We start from the raw sequence: 17,203 nt of genomic DNA, 5'->3' as shown, positions 1-17,203 counted from the left end.
AATTTTACAAATTTTCACAAAGACACATATTCAACTACTGAATAGTGCAATTTTCAAATTTATTTGAAACATTTTAGTTTTTGGGGCTGATTTTGATATTTTCTGAACTTAAACTTAATGTTTTAGGAGATAACTGCTGTCTGACCCATATGGTCTTTTTCAAGTTAAGATGGCTATGTTTTTCAACAGAGCAAAAATCGCCACAACAGATCTAGGCAACATTCACACCAAGTTTGGTTCTAATTGGTCACGTAATGTCAGAGGAGAAGACTGGAAAGTAATAATAGCAAAACCATTGAAAAAGGGTGACAACTCCAACATGGCTTAACAGATTTACACAAAAATTTGACCACAGATAGATCTTATTATGCTGAATACTTTAACCTATGTCAGAATTTGGCTAAACCTAACTACTGTAGAAATATATGCAAAATTGCTATCTTACCCTTTTTTGTCGACAAATCAAAAATCCCTACATCAGTTCTAGGCAGAATACCAAAAGGAACATTCATACTAATTTTGATTCTAATTGGTTCAGTAGTGTCAGAGGAAAAGATGTTTGAAAGTTATTCACAACAAATGATGCCAAGTGATGGCAATAGCTCACATGGCTTTTCCGGCTAGGTCAGCTAAAAATCTATTTAAACCATTACATAGGCTTAGTTCAGTAGTAATTATGACAATAACACCGCCATCAAAAGAAGACAGTCTTTTCTTATGTATATATAACTAACAAACATAGGGAACCAGACTGATTATTTATTTACATGTAATGACTTTAACAATATCTTTTCAAACTATAAGAACATTGTATAAAACATTATGTACATACAAAACAGAAGGTATGTTCCTCAATATTACATACACTTATAATGTATCTATGATAATGAAATGCGTGGCATGTCAGTAGAACTAGCATATACTGCTCAGAACATTTTGTTGAAGTTAATATCTCAGTGTAAAAGGTTGCATTTCAGTGTTAATTGACAACCTTACAAGGTTAACTACAGGTCAAGACTACCGTAACTGTCAAGTCTTAGTAAGAATCAGGTAGTTGGTGATTTCATTGCATATGAACATTACTTTGACTTGTAATTTGATTATTTGTTTCATCAGAATTTTTTTCAAAACCATTTTGGTGAAATGAGCTATAATTTCATAGAAATACACAGCATAAGAACATATCGCTTGCAGATAATTCTGTCAATAACCTCAATTTTCTAACATTCTAATGAAATATTTCAAAACATCTACAGTGATGCAGAGATATAAAAGTGGTCTATTCAAAGACAGAAAACTTCCTTGAGTGAAGTATTTTGTCAGATCAGCTAGTTTTTCATATTCATCTTTCTATTCAATTATTCCAAAGACTTGTACCTAACAATCAAATATTTTTCTAGTTCATTTAAAGTATTTATAACAAAGCTCCCTTTATTTTTCTTTATACCACAGAAGAATATCACCAAATTATCAACTACAATCAAACAATATCCATCCATTATATTCCTAGTGTTTCTAAGAGGCAAACTGTACTCAAATAAGATGTGTAAACTATCACAGTTTTCATGTGCTATTAATAATCTGAAGACCACATCAATTGAATTGTTTCCGACCTAACCCAAACCTCTAACGTAGGGAAAGCTATTATTTCAAAATATTAACCTTTCATATTTCTTCTGAATTCCAAATACACCTTTAAATAATGACTAGATGTATCTTTGAATTATAAATACCATCACATCTTAAATTTCTCTCCACTGAATGAAAGAATGGAATCAAACAGAAAAGAAAATTGCACCAAGTTAAGCATTACTATATATTGCAACATATTAATACTAGCCACAATTTCAATTCAAAATTCATATAAACAGACAAGTTTATAAGTACATATAAATCAAAAGATAATATCAGTGAGTCACAATTAATGACAGTACATTTTTATCTCCCTTCTCCCTTCTTTTCCCAAATGATCAAAAATATAACTAACAATAGAATAATAAAGTTAATAGAACTAACTTGTGTTACAGAGATAATTGAGAAATTGGTCCATTCAAGTCACTAGAAGGAAAAGTTATGGAGAATGATTTGTTGTCTCTAGAGATACATGATTTTTATAATATTGAAAAATGTATAAATGATAAGGGCTGGTATCAACCTATAGCAATATAATTAAACTTTTAAGAACTTCTGATATATAACAGTATAATTTTCTTTATACCATGCACACAATTTGCAGGAAACAATAATACAGCAAAACCTGTCTATACCAAACCCAGACAATCCAAGACCTGTCCAAACCAAACCCTGAGAAATCCAAAAACATGTCTAAACCATATTCAACTACTTAAGGTCCTTAATATCACTTTAAGAAGCATTCTTTATAAAAATCAGACAGGAGGTGATTAATGTGTGTCAAAAATCCACCGAATTCAGTTATATTTCTTGTTCAGAAACCATTATAGATCACATAACCAGTCTTGGTTTTTCATTTGGGGTTGCATTTTTTAGATAATACTTATATAGATTGTACATGAAATTAGCTTTTTGCAATAGTTGTCATTCTTGATTTGGTTTCAATTTGGTTGATTATAGTGGGAGGTTAAAGTGTAATTTTCTCGAAAGTACAGATCTAAATACAGAAAGGACTACTGTCACATAAAAATGAAGCATATGTAGACCAAACAAAGGATCATTGGTTCCATGGGTTTTTCTACACCATGAATCACCTTACCATCGGCAGTGTCTGAATTTTATATGGACTGGTACTTAGCATATTTTAAACCTTTGTTAAATGAACACCTGTCTTAACCAAGCCATTTTTAAAGTATAAAAGTTCAGTTTGGACAGGTTTTGTGTATTTAACTCATAAACATGCCAATTTACATCGACTAGAAAATTTCTGCTTCACATTTGAACTTTAATGGTCATTCTCTATGAATGTAATTGCAAAACTGAATTTTGAAAAATGAGTGTACAAGAAATATGTAAATGAAGGAAGGTAACAATATTAATATTGTGTCTATCAAGTAATTACACAGGTTAAAAGAAGAACAGGTATGTAAACATATAATTCATTTTTTTTTCTATAAGCAATCACAAAACATAACAACTGAAAACTTTGCAAACATTCTAAAGCAGTCAACTGAATCAATGATGCACTAAAAACCATCATGTTATCCAGTAAAACATTATTACTATGCCTAGTTTTTAATTCAGCAGTACACATTGAAAGCTCATCAAAAGAGATTATTGCACAATGGCACTGAGTTTTTAATGCGAAAGATTGCATTTGGACTTTCTGTGAAAAACAAATTTTGATCATTATGAATTGAAGAACCTTAACAATTATTTCCCTGCTTTGTGAAATTCAGTTCTGGATATGAAACAATTTCAACAATTTGTACAGGAAATGGAGCATATTTCCAATTAAAAATCAAAATGAAGTATTGTGTTTGATATATACACTTTAGTAAAGAAATTCCTGGTATAAGAATATACTTCAGACTTACCCTAAGTAATAGGAATAATTTATCACAATTTATTTCATATGAAGAATGAGCTATTCTTATAAGTCAAAAACGTGCATTTAAACATCAAGGCAGCGTTACCATAGAGTAATGCTTATATCAGATTATCCAATGAAATATACTGTGAAAGTATTTTAATTCGTGGATTAGTGAAGAAACAGAAGTTCGTAGGTTTTGAATTCATGATTTTGAGGTTTTCAGTATACACATCAATGGAAATCTCCTCTTCGTTGGGGACCGAATTTCGTGGTTTGGCTCACCAAAGAAAACCATAAAAATTGATTCCCTAGAAACAATAGTACTTTCACAGTAAAACATAAAAAATAGAGGACGTCATCAATAAATTGACTTCAACATTGATAAAGCCCTTGGCTGCGACTCGAGACATCATCAAAGTTTAAGGCAATACTACTGTTCCTTGAGTAGTCAATTTATGAAAATACCTCTACATGTTCTGTGAAAGCACTATTGTTTGTGGGATACCAATTTTAATGGGTAGGCAAGACCATGAAATTTAGTTCCAAAGTAAAGGAGATTCAAATTGATGTGTATACCAAAAATATTAATTTAGACAGATAGAAACCATATATAGTCATTTTTTATGGAGACTATCACTGCATTTCTTTTCTTATCATAAATTAAAAAAACAAAAAACACTTTTGTTACATATGACTCTGATAGCCTACTAAAACCTTGCATTATATCAAATTGTAATTTTATTTCCATTTCTAGAGAACTTAGTGGTGGGAAAACATTTTCAATTTAAATGTTATGTTTTGAATGTAACAGTCTAAATTACTTAAAGAATGTTTATAGAAGACAGCAATCTTCTCATCATTTAAAATGTAATATATAAATACAAACTGATTGGTAGAAGAAAATTAAACCACGATGAAAAGCTACTAACCAAAACTGCCTGTACAGACTCCAAGGAAAGAAAAAAAAAAATTGAGTCCTAAAATACGAATTTAAACATGATTTACCCCATGTTACTTTATTCAAACACAAACTTAACCAGTGATCATAATTAAAAAAATTGACAGACATAATCACAAACTGAAAATCTATTTACTTCTCAATCAAACAATGCTGACGGGAGATAATGACAATGACTTAAGGAATGACCTATAGGATACATAAACCCGATTTCTATATGCATACTACATTTGTTTGGAGGGTATAAAACATTAGATTAACAAATAAATTATTCTCGTGACTGATAAAACAAGATATATCCAGTCTCCGAATTCTTCTGTAGATCTGAGGGCAGTCCATAGAAATCTTCTATTGTTGATGGATCAATTTTCTGAAACAGAGAAAGTTAGACTGAGATGCTTTTACAAGTTTCAACAAGATATTGTATGACTTCATTTCTTATTGAATTTCTTTTTTTCCCTGTAAAGAATTGTATTTTTTTTTACACCAAAGATTTATTGCTGGCTGCCATGAGTAGGTCTATCCCAGAATGTTTTATACTTTGATACAAATATTGATATACTATTAAACAAGAGGCCTGAATTGCTCACCTGGTTAATTTTTTTGTCTTTCAAGGACAATAACTCTAACAAGCAGCTGTCCAACAATTTTGACTCAATCAACAATTTGGTAGGACTTATCAGAAGGATCATTTCATCAACTAAAAGTTTCATTCTATCTATTATAGTTTTCAAGATATTGGCTGAAAACTGCTAAAAACATAATTTTTTGCCTTTCAAGGGCAATAACTCAAACAAGTTTAATCACCACACACTTTTGTAGGTCGTATCATAAAGGTCATTTCAGCAATTTAAAGTTTTATTCTATTCATCACAGTTTTCAAATATTGGCTGAAAACTGTAAAAAAAAAACAAAAAAAAAAACATAATTTTTCACCTTTCAAGGGCAATAACTCTTACAAGGAGACGTCTGACAATTTTGATCCCTGGAGACTTTAGTAAGCCTTATAATAAGGATCATTTCAGCAACAAAAAGAATTTGGCTAAACCTTATGGTTTTGGAGATATATGCAAAAAACTATTGTCTGACCACTATGTTCTATTTTTAGTAATGGCAGCCACGTTTTTCGACGAATCAAAAAAGTTTGGTTCTAATTGGTCAAGTAGTTTCAGAGGAAAAGAGTTTTGTATAATTGTTAACAACGACAGACAACGACAGCCTTTGGCCAGGTGAGCTAAAAATTGAAAGGACATTCATAAATTTGTATCACCAAATAACATTCACATTATAAAAAACAAAGAATAGGGAATTTTTCAATCAAAACTATGATGTTGCGTACTACATTGTGCCGAGAATACTTCAATGCAACCATTTCTGTCAAATTATGTTATATGGTAAACAAGGAAATCTGGAAAGGAGCTACACTCTATAGAGTGTGGGTATTATGTAACATGTATGTACATTATAACAGTAGCACTAAATTAATTCAATAAATCACTGTTTTCTATACAGTAACTAGAAATTGATTGATGAACATGTCACTATTACCAACTATTTCACTGATATATATACTGCACATTATCCAGTTAACACAATTGAAATGATGCAAGTGGAAATGACAAGTTTAAGAATGGAACCCTGTTTTTGAACAAAGTATTTCACAATACTTTTCACCTTACAACTAGAAAACCAGTACCCTATACTTCATCTGGTACACCAGAAGCCCATACTTACATCTACAATATCATCATCAAACAGTAACCAGAAGCCATCACTTTTAACTATACTGATATAATGTCCTCGGTTAAGACTGCTACCTATATGTATCACAACAGCTACTAAATCATACATTCTGTCTGGGTTAAAGGCATCATCTGACTGTAATAATAAATACATATCATTTCTCCCAATCTAAGCCAGTGATTAAAAACATATGTAACTATCAAATCATAGGGAAAGTGACTTAATTACTGCGAGTGTTTTCCAGCAATTTTACATTATCCAAGTTTTCTACAGATTTCATAGGAGAAACTGATTCTTCTTCAGTCCATTTTTAATATAAATTACTTCTCCACTCTCTATTGTAAAGTTAAGATTTTATTACGCTCACTAAGTCTCAAATGTTGACCACTCATTACAGAAGGATATATATATATTGATATATATATACAACGTCTCAGAATGTGACGACTCTATTTGCTACACTGCTCCATCGGATCAAATTGATACAGGGAAGATATATAAACGTATAGAAAGGTCTGAAAAATTCCCAACGATGTTAGAACTGTCAAATTTGCGATGCAAATTTTTTTGTCGTTCCCTCCGCGGGACTCGAACTCGTACTGCTGTGACATCTATGGCAACACCGTCTGCACAAAGTCCAGCGCCCTAGACCACTCGGCCAGCTAGGCTATATAAAATATAGCTTTCGCTGGCGGGGTCATTCCTCCTCGTAGGATTAATCTAGGGCTGTAACTTAGTACACGATGTATGGTGGTACGGGACAGTTCATTTAGATGTTAATATGTAGGATAGAGGATCAAATTAATGATGCATGTCACAACAAATCAATATTATACGTCTCAGAATGTGACGACTCTATTTGCTACACTGCTCCATCGGATCAAATTGATACAGGGAAGATATATAAACGTATAAAAAGGTCTGAAAAATTCCCAACGATGTTAGAACTGTCAAATTTGCGATGGGCAAATTTTTTTGTCGTTCCCTCCGCGGGACTTGAACTCGTACTGCTGTGAAATCTATGGCAACACCGCCTGCACAAAGTCCAGCGCCCTAGACCACTAATATTGAACTGTCCCGTACCACCATACATCGTGTATTAAGTTACAGCCCTAGATTAATCCTACGAGGAGGAATGACCCGGCCAGCGAAAGCTATATTTTATATAGCCTAGCTGGCCGAGTGGTCTAGGGCGCTGGACTTTGTGCAGGTGGAGTCCCGCGGAGGGAACAACCAAAAAAATTTGCATCACAAATTTGACAGTTCTAACACCATTGGGAATTTTTCAGACCTTTCTATACATTTTGCTGTTCTACAATGTCTTAAAGTGTAATACTGTTATATGGTAAAAATTGGATACATGTATCAGTATCTTTGACATTTTTCCATTCCATTATTCTTACAACCTGATATTATTTATCTCCAACAATTCAAATAATGTTTTATCAAATTCAATGAACACTACACATTAAACTTAGTTTTCAATGTCTCAACAGAATATCACATCTCCTTCTATGGTCCCAGTATAGTATCAGAGCTACAACAAAAGATGAATGGTCCCAGTATAGTATCAGAGCTACAACAAAGGATCAATGGTCCCAGTATAGTATCAGAGCTACAACAAATGATCAATGGTCCCAGCATTGTATCAGAGCTACAACAAAGGATCAATGGTCCCAGTATAGTATCAGAGCTACAACAAAGGATCTATTTGCCCAGTATAGTATCAGAGCTACAACAAAGGATCTATTTGCCCAGTATAGTATCAGAGCTACAACAAAGGATATATGGTCCCAGTATAGTATCAGAGCTACAACAAAGGATCTATTTGCCCAGTATAGTATCAGAGCTACAACAAAGGATCAATGGTCCCAGTATAGTATCAGAGCTACAACAAAGGATCTATTTGCAGAGTATAGTATCAGAGCTGCAACAAAGGATATATGGTCCCAGTATAGTATCAGAGCTACAACAAAGGATCTATTTGCCCAGTATAGTATCAGAGCTGCAACAAAGGATATATGGTCCCAGTATAGTATCAGAGCTACAACACAGGATCTATTTGCCCAGTATAGTATCAGAGCTACAACAAAGGATCAATGGTCCCAGTATAGTATCAGAGCTACAACAAAGGATCTATTTGCCCAGTATAGTATCAGAGCTGCAACAAAGGATCTATGGGCCCAGTATAGCATCAGAGCTACAACAAAGGATCTATTTGCCCAGTATAGTATCAGAGCTGCAACAAAGGATCTATGGGCCCAGTATAGCATCAGAGCTACAACAAAGGATCTATTTGCCCAGTATAGCATCACAGCAACAGCAAAGGATCTATGGGCCCAGTATAGTATCAGAGCTACAACAAAGGATCTATGGGCCCAGTATAGCATCAGAGCTACAGCAAAGGATCTAATTGTTGTACATGTTTAAAAGTTTGGTGTCTCTTAATGGATAAAAGTGTTTTCTACTAAATTTTCTTGCTCTTAAGAGTGGTTAAATATCATAATTTTACTGGCCAAAATATTGTCACAAGGCAAAAAAGCTAAACTCAATTCTATAACAATAATTGTAGATAATCTGCACCATTATTGTTTGAACACTTACTGTATTAAACAAACGCAACTCCAAAGGAAAGACAACTCGGTATGAAAGTTTTGTAAATCTATTCATCTGCTCCATGTATTTAAACCTTTTTAAATGTAAGGCTAATATCTGAGGAAGTTTCTTCACCCGCATTCTGAAAATAAATATTTTAAAGATGATGAAAACTCAATATTAAATTATATTTTTTTCAGTACAATTCACCTATATAGTTACATAAGAATAATTTTTAAAATGTGTTATTTTTAGCTTTTATTAGTGTTCTCATTGGCCTAAGATAGTTGAAATCATCATTACTAATCATGTAGTAATTTACTTGCCAAGAAATGTGTGTATTATTTTTTGGTTTAATATTACAGTACAAGGAATATTTCCAGTAAATATACAATACATGTATATTGGTGGAAAATATCAAATTTATTTGAAGAACTTTAGAAACAGTCAGATTGCAAGGGTTCCCTGAGCTAATCTGACTGTTTCAAAGCAAGTACAAATAAATATATTGATATGTTCATGTATTGTTTTTATCTTGCAACTAATTTTCTAAATAAAACAAGTGAAATTTGTCAGAAATAGTTAATTTTTTTCAGCATTCTTTTGAGGGTGGCAGTCAGGGAGAGCACTTTCAAAATTTTTACCTGTTTTCAACATTGCTTATAACTGAAAAGGGAATCAGGACACGATATTATGCAGTGGAGGAATGGAGCTTTGTGTTATTCAACACTCTTTATTTGTATAGTAGAAAGTTTAGTTGTAAGATATAAATATTTAACACCATCAACTGAAAAAATATGATCATTAACAGTCTTTGACAACCAACTAATGTATAATGACAATGTTTTTCAAAGACCCAAGTTTTACATGATTAACAATAAGACTTCAGAGCATTAACAATAAGACTCCAGAGCATTAACAATAAGACTCCAGAGCATTAACAATAAGACTCCAGAGCATTAACAATAAGACTTCAGAGCATTAACAATAAGACTTCAGAGCATTAACAATAAGACTCCAGAGCATTAACAACAACAGATTTTACCTTTTCTGAGCCTCCTGTTTACTACAACAGACTTCACAATAATATTTCTGTTCTGCACACAGAGTTTCTGTACTACTAAACCCCCGTAAACAGTGTGTGATAGATGTATTTTGTTCTACGTCCACCGACAGATCTAAGAAGTCTTCATCTTTACTGCTCACCTGTAAAACATCAACTTTTCTTCCAATTTTGTTTTAATACAAAATTAAATCTTATTTGATAAATGGATGATTTATCATCTGCAACATTTTTCAGTGTCCAACTTTTTAGGATGTTGAAATCATTTATTGAAGTATAAGATTTATGACCTGAAACATGTCCAAAAAAAAATAAAACACATGTAATGCACATCATCCTATGTGCAATTATATCGGGACATATGTTACGAGAACAGGTATGGTAAAACCACAGGGCAGGCTGTGTATATTAATATATTTTGGTATTACTCACAGTTTCACAGTTGAGACATCTAGTCTCGTTAGTAAATGTACCCTGGAATAATTCTTCTACCCATGTTGGTTCTGATTTACTCTGGTTTTCACAGTTGTTTACATTCTTTGGTTTGTTTCCTTGTTTTTCTGCTGAAATGAATGTATAGTTTTCACTGCTCAGATATTATAATGTAGTCAGTGATGATTTAGTCAGCTTTCAATAGTTAATGATACACCAGGCTTTAACGTCAGCTGGAATGTTCTACTTGAGAAAATTTGTGTTTTCTTTCACTAACTAGCCTGCTATATATGATGAAATAAAAATATACATGCAGTGTTCTAGGATTTTTCTAAAGTCATGGTTTCCACAGAAAAAATTCTTCACGAAGATTAACTTTCCCCCATTTGTAGTATGCTTTTCAAACTTAAAAAAATCCTTAAAGTGACGGGGAAAGTAGAATCCTATAACACTGACAAGTATTTCATAATGTAATTTTTCCCCCCAAAGATGCCACCAAATCTCAATTTCACCAAATATTTAACTTAAGCACACTTTTATCAAACAATTCTACATAGTCACATTTTCAAGTATATATACAAATATTCACTTAAAAAAATAAATAATAACAGATAATGAAAAAGAATGCTTTCTAATTCTAAAATCTAGTTTCTAACATTACCTTGTAACAATTCAGAAACTCTATTCAAAAGGTAGTTCAAGAACTCATGGGCATCTTGCTGCATGTAATTGTCAAACAATTCTGAAAATGGACAATAAGGGTTTTTATGGCCCTAAAACTATTAACAGTACATGTGCACATTAGTTAAGTATAAAAAATACATTTAAGAATTTTACATGCACATGAGTTATCTCCCATTTAGAAAAATTATCTTTCCCTCAAGCTTCAAGTGTTTATTTTTTGGGTAAAATCCATTGATAAATAAGAGAAATCCCAGTGTTAATTTTTTTTCAATCTCATAAAAGAAATCAACAAGCTTGTCAATTCTTAATCTCAATAAAAGAATAAACCATCAGATATCTCTTATGATTTTATCCTTGATCAGATTAGAAATGTCAAAATACAAACAGATTTCTCTCTCTAACTTTATTTTTACATTTAAACAGAAAATCCTGAGTGTTCTTGAAATTATACCAGTAGGATAGACACATAAATCTACATGAAAGGAATATCTTATAGCTGTATTCCATATATTGCAAATAGGAAAGTTTTACAATGTAATATTTAAATACAATCATATACAGCAACACATCATCATTTATCAAGCCTTTTTTCAAAACAAAATAACAAAAAACACAGTGTGCATGTTTATGTCAAAACTAAACAAACCATATTCTTTCCTTAGTCTTGTGATAAATTTCTTTGGGGCAATTGTTCCCACTTTTTTCTTCTGTGTAGCAATACTATAAAACAGATCAGCTAGGCAAGTAAGAAGTGTCTCTTTTTTGTTATTTTTCTGGTGCTGTTTAAACTGTAAAACTTTCTCTCTAAATGGACGACAAAAGTACAAAGCCTGTAGAACAGAATTTCCATAGCACGTGTTTCCAAACTGAAATGAACAAACCAAAAAAAAAAAAAAAAACACATACACAAGTAAGAAATATGAAATACAAGGACAATACACCTGGTTATTATATGTAATAATTTTAAGCTATAATTACAAATGTAAATTAAAAAATAGAAAAATTAGATCAAATTCATGTTAAACTCTAATGTCAAACTTTGTTAAACAATGTTTTGAATATGATACAATTCATGATATTTGGACTGGTATTCATTAGATGTTAAATTATAAGAAATGTTATTTTAAAGGGAAATTAGACAAAAAAATCGAAATTTTGTATGTTGTTTCCTGCTTAAAAACTAAAACTATTCATTTCTGGTTGAAGTAGTGAACAACTCAGATTCTGGTATGATTTTATTGTTAATATTATGAATAAAACATCACTCATTATTAAAATCTCTCTGAAGAGTGTAGACAGGTATGATGTTTGAACCAGTGCCTAATCTAGAGAAATGTCTGTGCTCACTTCTCCCATTTTTCTTCGACAGAGAGGTTTTTGTAATAGATTACATAGACCAAAATGTCAATATTGATATTCTTCAAACAGAATTTACTCAAACTTCTTGTCATTGATGTCTAGATTAGGCCCTAGTTAGAACATTTCTCATGTCTCTTCTTCAGAGTAATCATGCTCCTTACACCACATGTACATGTATTTACCACCTTTCTCATTAAATATACTAATGTACTTACATTAACAAGACCAAAGTAATGTTCATTGGCTGGCAACTGCTCTGACCCAATTTCTTTCTCCAGCTGGGAGGGATTGTTCCCCTAAAATTAATCAAAATCAAATGTATGTACAAGAGTAATCAAGAGAACCAAGATTCTAGCAGAAATCAAAAGAATGTAATCCAGGGACAAAGACCACTTATAAATGTAAATTAACTGATGAATTAATGAAGTGTTCCTAGGCCAAACAAATATTGTTCCCTGCTACCAGAACAAAAAATTAGGGTTGGTAGGTTTGGAAATTATTTTATTTTTCAATAACATTTTACATTGAGTTAATGGAGAAACAATCTACACTTTAACAGTGATTGAGCCAAAATGGCCATAAAATGTAGGGTAGGTAGGGTAGCAGGAAATAGATATATAATTTTTTTGGCTTTGTCGAGTCATTATATACAAATGCACAATCATGTACATATATAGAATTATGCTTTGCAGCTCTACAATGTATAAATTGTAATCTTACTCTTAACAATTACATCCTTTGTTTTTTTTTTATTAAAGTAAGGGACCAGTGTCAAGTGATGAGACTTGTATTATTAGCCCTGATTATACTATTGTAAGCCTTTTATGCAATGTTTTGTGCTGTGTCAATAAGCGTATAGGTACAGGCCTTTCATTAAGAGGCAGTACCAGGTACTTTAAGCCTTCTAAGCTACTGAAAAGTACCTCTAGAATTTTCAAATTTCATATAGTTTTATAAAAGAAAATGATGAAAAGTACCCCCTAAAAAGCAAAAGGTACCTGTATTGCAAAAAACTAATGAAACACCTGCAGATATAGAATATCATGTATTGGTTAGTGTACTGAATACTACATGTACAATGATCAGACACAAATGTAAACCATAATGAAATGAACAGCTGGTTTAAAGTGCAAAAATCAAGAGCATGTATGCCTATACCCTTTACTTTTGTTGATTAAGGTTCCATAACTCTGACACAAAAAAAAAACAGACAAATAACTGGGATATTAACTAAAGGAACCGTTTATCCATTAAGATACATTTGGTATGTGCAACAAATGATCTTTATAATAAATCAGGTACCAAATTGTAAATTTCTATATTTTCATGTATGAAAGTATTTTTGTAGTTTTCCAAATAATTGGATATTTATAATAACCTTCTGGAAGGTAGAAATGTCAATTCATATTTAGCATTCATGTAGTTATGTCATGAAAAGACAACAACACATTTATCTCTTCATATGACTGAAACATTCAACAATTGATTAAAAGGTACTGAAACATGAACTTTTTTGTTTAAAAATAAAAAAATGTGGTTTTGAGTTAAAAGATCTTAGTAAAATACATGTACCCAAAATATGCATACATGTAGAGTAAGAAGTTATATTAGACATTCAGTTGACACAGCGATTTGTTTTGTACTAAAATATTACCACTAACGAATTCAGTATATGAGACAAATTGGATCACGGACTGCTCTAACAACAATGTAACATGTACCAGCCCTCATCATTTTCCTGTATTTAAAAATATGAAAACTTCTAAATCTTAAAGAGTGTTTCAGGAAGCACTTGACCAGTCTCACATATTATATACTGTAATGTTCCTGTAAGTGATGACTTGGCCAGCTTGGAAATGCAAGACTACAATGTACATGTATGTGTAAAGCCCCAGGATAATTAACGTATTTCAAAAACACCCTTGAATTATGAATTGACTCATTTCAAATCTCTACTACATGTAGCTTCTTTGTTTTCAAATTAAAAGTAATTAAAAAACATACAATGTATCAAACATCTGCTCTACTATAAAATGTAAAAAAATATCATTTCATGCTTTAGACCCTCTTCATACAAATGCCCACTGTTTATACATGTAAAATATGTTGATTCATGTATATTTTTAATATTCGAACTCTATTTCCAATTGATTGCAAGATCTATTTTCTATTTTTCACCTATTTTCTTATTGGAACATTCAGGCACTTCAATATGTAAAAATGTAGATAAAGTGAGGTGACACTTAGTAAGTACTTCCATAAATTTTAAATAAAAAGACTTTAAGTGGATTCATAATCTGTTGCAGCTACATATACATGTACAGGTCTCTAATCTTCTTTGTAAAAAATGTACATGTGAAAAGGAGAAGGCTGATGCAATAACACTGAAGATGCCAGAAAGCATGGTAAATAATTACATCTTAGGCAAGCATATAAATGTGTATTATTGACCACTATTAATTAAACATACACATTCATTGAGACTGAGTGTCTTCCAAATTAAAATGCAAGGGTCTGAAACATGAATGCTCAAAATGCAGATAATGACCCTCACCAAGATCTAGCTTGCTTTGTATATTTTAGTCTATACTCAATTAAGATTTTTATGCAGTACCATCAGCCTGGGCTGCAGTAATCCAGGAAGTGGCCGAATTCACACAACAAAAATAATGGTTCTGAGAGTAATGGACAGATTCTGAACTGTTTTGCACTGTGGGTTATTGTTGATGACATTCGTGATTGGTCAAAACATTTATTACATGGCCACTGCAATGACACAACCCTGTTTACGAGGACAGAATTTGAATTTCTGAATTGGTCTGTTAGGAGGAAACAGTTTGAAATTTTAATGTAGGCATAGAGCATGTCTTTTAGGAAGTGTTGCATATAAGTATTTATCAAAACTTCATCCACAACAACATGATTGTGCTTCTTCAACTACGTCATTACTCGAGTACAAATATCCCCATCACAGGCAAAGCCTAAATTGAAAAACAACCACGTCGAAGGAACCTGGTGTTAAACTATAGCGGTGTAAATCAAATTTCAAAGCAAAGCCTCAGAACAAAGTCCTGGATTTTCATAATTAAAACATTACCATCTTCATTCGGAAGTGTTATTTTACTGCAAATATCTGGTTTGCAAAATGTTTCACCATTTTGACATTTTTCAATTGTAAAATTAAGACCGAATGCGGACCGGATTTTGAATGATAGTTCGGTTCGAATGGCATTCGGACCATATTCTTCCGTCACTTGACAGAACTAAAGAAAAATGCAAACTATTTTCCCCTTGAAATACTCATTGAAGACAACTAGTTTTTATCATGAGGTGTAAAAATACAAGTTAAACATTTATTTAAAAGATTTGAACTCTGAACTTCATTATTTTGAATAAATGTTCAAATACTTGTATACTGTATATCAGGTATTTTTTACACCTCATGAAAATCAGTACAAACAAAAAAGTGAAGACACTCCCAAAAATACATTTTTTCGAAACCCAAAAATACTGAAATACTTTTGCACCCCCAAAAAATCAAAAATTCAAAATTCTGAGCCGAAAAATGTCTCAGGCTCCTACTCCTATCGATACCACAGCAGGGTTCTTTAACGTGCGAGGAACGTGGCATCTGTCCCAACACGGTGCATCACTATGGTTTGCGGTCTAGTTTTCCGTATTATAGCCTGACAACCCCAGCATGTGACACGCAAGGGGTACCCCATTCAACCACCTTGGGCACACAACCCAGTTGCTTTCTTTGGCAGAACGTCCACGCCCCCGAATAGGGTTCTGAGCACTATTTAGTCGCCTTTTACGACAAATTTAGCTCTGATGCGGGCCTATTCTTTGGATACCCGGATCCGCACGGGGCCAATTAGAAAAATACTAAAGAACAGTATCTATGTATAACATATCTGTACTACATTATGACCATAATGTGATCGAGTGGTATTCATATTTGATAGAAATAGACAAAAAAAGAAGAAAAAATGTTCAATTTCAAATAAATGTAAATTTCGTGCATTCATTCATTAATTTCCATTGTTAGTGTTAATTTTATAGTTCTGTATATCAGCAGAATTGCTATTTAGTAGGAATTGTAAAGTGCATGGGGTTTCGATTAAGAAAATCAGCATTTTATTTTTATAGTTGGTCACTATAAATATTTCTCTGTGATGTATAGTGGGTGCGCATCTAAAAAAAGTGAATATATGGGGGTCCTTTTGAGGGAATATGAATTTAACGGAAGATACAACTAATGGCCCATTCATATCGATCTTGACTGTATTTTTTTGTTCAATCAAGCGAAAAAAAATTATCGTAAAAAGACCGATATAATATGTCAAGTACTATATAGCTTGATCGTGAATAGAGAACGTTTTATCTAGGATAGAGAACCACCATAATTATTGAAGTGTTACACGGAACATTAATATTTGATATTTAATATATTTGATATTAATGTCTGTCAAAATGATGTCATATGCACTGTAATATAATACGCGTCTTCCAATGTTAGCCAACGTCTGGATCCGCACCGGCAGTTTCACAAAACTCGTTCAAGGCAGATAACACTTACCACTGCCTGTAAAAAACGATGTTTAAAAACAAATCACATATATTTGAAAATGTAAACGAAATATATTGATTTTTTAAATCAGCAATTTTTATACACTACGCGTGCGTCTGGTTGCAAGTTCTCATTGTCTTTTACAAAACAATAGTATAGATAAAATAACAATTCTATGATAGTGCAAGAGGAGGGTTAGAAAATTGTGCACCGTGAACATAATATTGTCAACTTAATATTTCAAAACATTTTCTTTTTTACCCAAAAACACGCGTTATATCTGCAGCTACT

The 17,203-nt window shown here is 32.3% G+C and overlaps 1 protein-coding gene across 2 annotated transcripts; it reads right to left on the bottom strand.

Moving 5' to 3' along the window:
* Window positions 1-745: 745 nt before the first annotated feature.
* Window positions 746-15,533, bottom strand: LOC148604207 (ubiquitin carboxyl-terminal hydrolase 46-like). Of its 2 annotated transcripts, none has more exons than XM_088547452.1 (9): window positions 15,437-15,533; window positions 12,555-12,635; window positions 11,627-11,846; window positions 10,958-11,038; window positions 10,297-10,427; window positions 9,847-10,007; window positions 8,811-8,943; window positions 6,198-6,341; window positions 746-4,833 (listed from the first exon to the last, which is right to left on the bottom strand). In XM_088547452.1, exons 1-9 carry the CDS (start codon window positions 15,443-15,445, stop codon window positions 4,732-4,734), a joined length of 1,062 nt encoding a protein of 353 aa, XP_088403578.1. In that variant the 5' UTR covers window positions 15,446-15,533; the 3' UTR covers window positions 746-4,731. The 2 variants fall into 2 exon arrangements, with proteins under 2 accessions (XP_088403578.1, XP_088403579.1); XM_088547453.1 differs by having other exon boundaries at window positions 10,297-10,424; window positions 15,437-15,521.
* Window positions 15,534-17,203: the final 1,670 nt, after the last annotated feature.

This window comes from Perna viridis, chromosome 10 (assembly GCF_037379345.1).
Source record: "Perna viridis isolate PV_CMFRI_1.1 ecotype Kerala chromosome 10, ASM3737934v1, whole genome shotgun sequence".
Classification (NCBI taxonomy): Eukaryota; Metazoa; Mollusca; class Bivalvia; order Mytilida; family Mytilidae; genus Perna; species Perna viridis.
The sequence above is the reverse complement of the archived record's forward strand: the minus strand, read 5'-3'. Positions and strand labels throughout refer to the sequence as shown.